General features: G+C 37.7%; 1 protein-coding gene across 1 annotated transcript in view; it reads left to right on the top strand.

Annotated features, from left to right (window-relative positions):
* Window positions 1-6,198, top strand: part of LOC119411626 (zinc finger and BTB domain-containing protein 40) — a gene marked incomplete at its 3' end in the record, with an annotated part of 185,620 nt that extends 179,422 nt beyond the window's left edge. Inside the window, exon 7 of the mRNA XM_037678532.1 lies at window positions 5,987-6,198. Coding sequence (XP_037534460.1) covers window positions 5,987-6,198 — 212 coding nt within the window. The remainder of the gene's footprint in view (window positions 1-5,986) is intronic.
* Between the last annotated feature and the right edge of the window lie 9 nt (window positions 6,199-6,207).

Raw genomic sequence — 6,207 nt, 5'->3', positions numbered from 1 at the left:
AAGAATCATCACCAGAAAGCATTACAGTCACCCATCAAGCACATTATTTCATCAACTGAAGTTATTGAAGTTCCATGATTTGGTAGATTATAGTATTTTATCAGTTATGTATAGGGCTCAAAATCACACATTACCATTAAATATCCAAAGAAATGTTGTTAAAAGACAAAGTTGTTATAATCTTAAGGGGATAGAGATATTTGTCAAACCAAAATTCAGAACTAGTCTGAAGGGAAGGTCTACCTCAATCCAAGGAGTTGGATTGTGGAATGTTCTAGAGAGTGATGTGAAAAATGCCAAGTCAATGTGTACATTTAAAAAAAAGATCAAAACTGAATTGTTAAAAAAATATATATGAAGTAGATTAGTGTGTGTTTTGTATTAGAATTAGATAAATTAGAAAGTTATTCATTTTGTACTGTTACTTGAAGATTATTATGTCTGAAATAATTGTTTGAAAAAAGGGGCAGATATAATAAGATTTTTTCTTCTTTCTGCTGCCTTTCATTTTAAATCTTTTGTATCTTTTTTTATATTGTTATGGAATTGTTTTGTACTTTTTTAAAATGAATAAACTATATACCATACCATACCATACCATTACGCGCGGCTGGGGTCTTGGAACGGCCTCTGTGAGTCACCAGCTGAGCTCGGAGCTGGGAAGATGAGCCTGCCCGTCCTGGCTCCGGAGGAGAGGATCGTGTGAGACCAGCTCTGGTCATAAAAAAATAATATATATATATATATATTTTAGCGTTGAAGATTTAAAAAAATAATAAAATAAACGGTGCCAGCTTCATCATGAAATCCTGTTTTCACTTTAATGACTGTTAACTCAGCTGAAAATCATAGAAAGACACAAAACTATTGGATCTCAGGAATATTTCCCTCAAACATGTTTAAAGGAAAGACGACTGTCAGTTCAACTTTATTTTAACCCACAAATGTACAAATCACAAAACAAGAACTTTAAAGCAAAGCTAAAACTAAAATGTATATATGTGAACAAGAAAGAAAACCACACATCTAAAGTGAACATTAAAAGTAGACACAATGAGTGCAAATACATCAAATGATGATGAAAACCTATAAAAATTTAAATCTATTTTTTGTAGAATCTGGTTCATCAGTTTTAATTTATATACATATATATATATTATTATATCTATAAATATATATAGATATAATAATATAGAATAATATATATATATAAATACGTATATATCTATATAAATATATATGAATATATATATAAATACATATATATGTATATAAATATATATGAATATATATATAAATACATATATATGTATATAAATACATGTGTATATGCTGTATATACATAATTGTGTGTATATACATTTATGTGTGATATATATATGTATCACATATGATATATGATATATATATATATATTTATACACATGTACATACTGTCTGCTTTCCGATAGGCAAAGGTAACCACTGGAAGTAGCGATAAGCACCTTTGCTTGCAGCCTCTCCTCCAAGGGGTCCGGAAGCTTACTTCAGCGCCGTGGTATTACCTGTAGCTGTCTAAAGTAGCCTCATTAAGGCTGCGGCGAGGTGATTCATCCAGAATATTAACGACCTTAAATCCGTGAGTCACACCCTAATCTCACTCTGTTACCTAGACCCTCCAAGCAGCAGGGAATGGATCTTCTGGTCCAGAGAAACTCGCGTTGTGGCCGCTCACCTCTCACTTTAGCGTTGCAATTGTTAACTGTTCTGGTAATTTTTAGGGCCCTGGAAATGGGCACAAGGGTGTTTGTTAATCTGTAGCTAATAAACCTGTCAAAACCTCCTTTATTGATGTTCTTTAAGTGAACCAAGCATTACCATGTATTTAGTTGATAAGAATGAAATAATAGTCCAGATTTGTACGTTTTGCTTTGCTTTTAATCAATAATTTGCGCAGGGGTACAGCAACAGGCACAATTTTATAATGATTAAATTTTCATGAGTACACAGGATACACTTTCTTCACTAAAATAAGGTAATGGAATCTTCCTGATGACTTCTAATCCCCAAGAGCCCTTGGGGACTTTGCGAACACTACCTTCCCTTAGACCTTTCACACATCAAGCCAAAAGAGGTTCTCTCTCAACTCCCTCATGAACCAGAAGCACCTTCGAGCAAATCCCACTAGTACCCAGTTTAATATTCTGGAATTTATCCTGTATGCTAAATTTCTAATCTGATGAATTAATTTATTTAGACCAGAAGGACAGGGTAGTCCGCTTACCATGATTCTGAGGAGTCTCTCAGAGAATCTTTGTGTCAGTAAACGGCATATTTCCCATTCTCCAGGAGGGAGATGCGGGCCTTACCCTAGGACAGGAGCAATCTATGCCAAATTGGAGAATTCAGAGTTTTTTGGACGAGCCCGGGTCAAGCTTTTTAGAAGTAGGATCCTTCTTCAGTCTGTTGTTGCAAGTGGAGGCCTATTCCAATCCCATTTTCAGTAGAAAAAGAAGTAGATCCCCAGCCTTGTCCCAAACCGATATAATCCAACTTCTTTCGGGCGTCTCTGATCCTCTAGCTGCTCTCTGCCGTAGTACCTTCTGTTCAGCTCTTCAACTCAGCCCTTCGACTCTGCATTGACCAAGTTCATTCTGTCCAGTCTGTATTTAAAGACTTATTCATCCCTCCTCCTCTTAAGGAGGGGTTATGGAAAATTACATCATCTCTTTTCCAGTAACTTCTCTGCTGTTTTGCACCTCAACCGGTTCAGACCGGTTTTCTCGGTACTTTCCAGAACTTGTTTTGCTCAAAGATGAGTCATCATGAGATGAGTTGTGTTTGAACTCTCTGACTCCTTGTTTTTTTCTCCTACTGCTCGAGGCAGGCCCAGACATGTTCTTAGGTGGGCATGCTCAGACATGTTTCTCTGTTACATGAGGGCTCTTTACTTTACCATTTCATAAGTAAAAGTAATCACACAATCATACAAAAGATTATACAATTTCTTAAAGATTAACACTTTCATTAGTTGATTATGTGTTGATTATTAGTAAAACAGTTTGGTTACACATTATCAAAACAGTAAAACACTTTTGATTACACATTATCATTTTCAGCTTGATTTAAAGCTTGAGTTCAGTCCTTCTGCTGCTGAGGAGAACTTTTGATCAGGCTTCATTTTTCTTAAAGCTGGTGGTCTGTTCATGCATTATCACCACAGACACCTGGTTTATTAACAATACACACATACATGCATACATACATACACACACACACACAACTTAAAAATAACATAAATTCTCAACCTGTACTGAAAACATCCAAGAAAGTTCAATCTGGTCCTCTGGACATTCAAAAAAACAAAACAAAGCAAAAAAAAAAAAAAAAAATGTAGAAACATTTCGTCTCTCATCCAAGAGACTTCCTCAGTCTGAGCTGCTGTTTTCAGCTCAGTCTCTTAAATAGCACCTTCTCAGAGTGGATCAGCCAGTTTTGCTGCTGACAACCAAAACCAACTGATCACATGCTCAAGACGGACCATCAGCCTAACAATGGATCATTAGCACACTGATGGCTGTTTACTATTCACAGAGGGCTGAGTGATACTAGCAATCACAGCATTGTAAGAGGGGGACAGTTGAACCCGGAGGCCTCCACCCCTGTTTAATGATGGACGATTTCTTTTCACAAAGATGGCCTCCTTTACTCCTCTCTCAAACCATCGTTCCTCTCTGTCCAGGATGTGAACATCTTCATCCTTGAAAGAGTGACCGCTGGCCTGGAGATGAGTGTAGTCTCTTGGATGAGAGACGAAACGTTTCTACATTTTATTTTATTTTTTTGCTTTGTTTTGTTTTTTGTTTTTTTGAATGTCCAGAGGACCAGATTGAACTTTCTTGGATTTTTCTACCTGGATTATTGAGCATGCATCAGGATGTACTGAAAACAGTTTCTGCGTCTCAGCGCCACCAGCTGGTGAGAGGTGGTGACGTCAATTTGAACCCCGCCCACTGGAACCGGTACTGAAAGCATAATGGAAACACAACCTGTACCGTACCGAGTAGAGTAGAGCCGTGCTGTACTGGTACTACAGGTACTAATGGAAAAGGGGCCTAAGCCGTGCCTACTAAATAAAAAATTATTTTGTACCTAAATAAGACACATCAGTTGTTAAGCTGCAGGTATCCACCATTAATTATCAGAATCTTTACCCAGCTCGTGGCATGATGTGCAGCTTTTGTTGTAATACAAGAATCAGCCACCGGATGGCGGTTCATAGATTTGGCTTGCTTTCAAGATACATACAGATTGTGTGATTGTCATAATTTTCATGACACTTCACTCTCTGACTCATGGTTAAAACCATTCAACCTACAGAATGAACACAATAACTATCTAAGAATAAACACTGGACAGAACAGTACCAAACATCTACGTAACCAAAATTATTGTATTTAAAAATTATATACCGTTAAATTTAACCCACAATTCTTATCAAGGTCATGTGAGTCACATAGTACCGGTAAAATACGGTAAATATTCATTAAATTAGTACCATTGATTTTTATTCATAAATATTTTTGTTAATAAATGCTGGTTTTAATTGTACTTTCTAAATAAATATGACGTGATTTCTGCCCAGCAGAGCCCACATGAGGAGGAGGAGGAAGGTGAAACGGCCCCTCCCGTTCGTTGTCTTCTCCTCTCTGTTTCATGCGTTTGGATGTGAGCTTAAATGAGATACCCGTATTTAAACACATATTAATCATACACATAAAGATGTCACAGAAATAATTCTAAAACTTTTATTAAAATATGTACCAGACTTGACTGCTTTAAAAATAAATTTTGACAACTTCTGCTCAGCGGTGCCCACATGAACCACGAGGAGATGGAACAGCCAGTAAATGTTTTTACTTTTCTGACAAATACCTTTAACACAGCAAAAAAAAAAGTACTGGTAGTCGACCAAAAGGCACTCATCGCTATGTTCTTCTTCCTTCTGTGCACTAAAGTCCTCTTCTGCTGTGTCAGAATTGAAGAGGCTCGGAAAAACGTCTTCACACACCGCCTCCGTCTTGCTCTCAGCAGCGGTTTCCTTCTTCAGCCAGATCGATAGCTTTTAACTTGAAAACTTCATCATAAGAAATTCTCTGTTCGTTTTCCATTATCCCTGAAAAGGTTAACAGGTCTGTGCATGAGGTGCAAAATATGGTAACGATCTGAAGAAATTAATGCACGTCTATCTTGCAGGATGGGTCGTCGAGAGTACCTCATTGGTCATTAAGGTTAAACTTCTGGTCACATGATGACAGAATGGGTGGAGTTATGAGTAGGAAAATTGAAACCATGAGCAAGAGGTTTGGTACATGTGTGTACCTGAGGCATTCACTCTGTATGTCACAAAAGCCCGCCCCTAAGAGGGTTGGGCGCTGGGCCCCTACAGTATATGAGCACCCAGCATCGCCAAAGGAAAATGTTATTCAGTGGCTGGAAGCTGCTGAGAGATGGCAAGAAGCCTGTCAAAATAAAAATATAAATTATAAAAATTATTATTTTTAAAAATACACAAATTAGCCACTCCAGTGTATAAGCTGTGTAATCTTAAGTGTGAGAAAAAAGTAGCGGCTTATACACCGGCAATTACAGTATTCAGATATTCCCCGCAGCAGCTGGGTGTATTAGAGATGAACAGAATATTGTTTACAAGGAGATGAGTGCAAATTATGCTTTATGAAGAACACTAAATCCTTGAATGTATTCAGTAATGTTGTAGATGTTTCAGTGAACTGTGGTGACAGGCACATAATTTGCCGGGGGAGCAGCAACAGGCTCAGTAACCCTACAAATAAAACTGGGAACAGGTTGGACACAACCTGAAGATTTTGAGTCGGTGACAAATCAAATTTGTTTAGGGTATCAATAATATTGTTTAATCTGTCTGCTTGTTCACAGTTTTTTCACTTGTCCACAGCTGGTTCCAAATAAACATTTCATTTTTCAGGTTTGGTCTACCACAAGCAGACAGAGCACTTTGACGAGAAGCCATTTGCCTGTGAAGAATGTGGCGCAAAGTTTGGTGCAAACTCCTCCCTGAAAAATCACTTGAGGCTGCACACAGGAGAGAAACCATACCACTGTCAGCACTGTGAGATGAGCTTCAGTGTGGCTGCTGCACTCTCATACCACACCAAGAAGAAGCACTCAGAAGGTAGGACACACACA

The sequence above is a fragment of the Nematolebias whitei genome, chromosome 7 (assembly GCF_014905685.2).
Source record: "Nematolebias whitei isolate Nwh7 chromosome 7, NemWhi1, whole genome shotgun sequence".
Lineage (NCBI taxonomy): Eukaryota > Metazoa > Chordata > Actinopteri > Cyprinodontiformes > Rivulidae > Nematolebias > Nematolebias whitei.
This window is presented reverse-complemented; position numbering and strand designations above follow the sequence as displayed.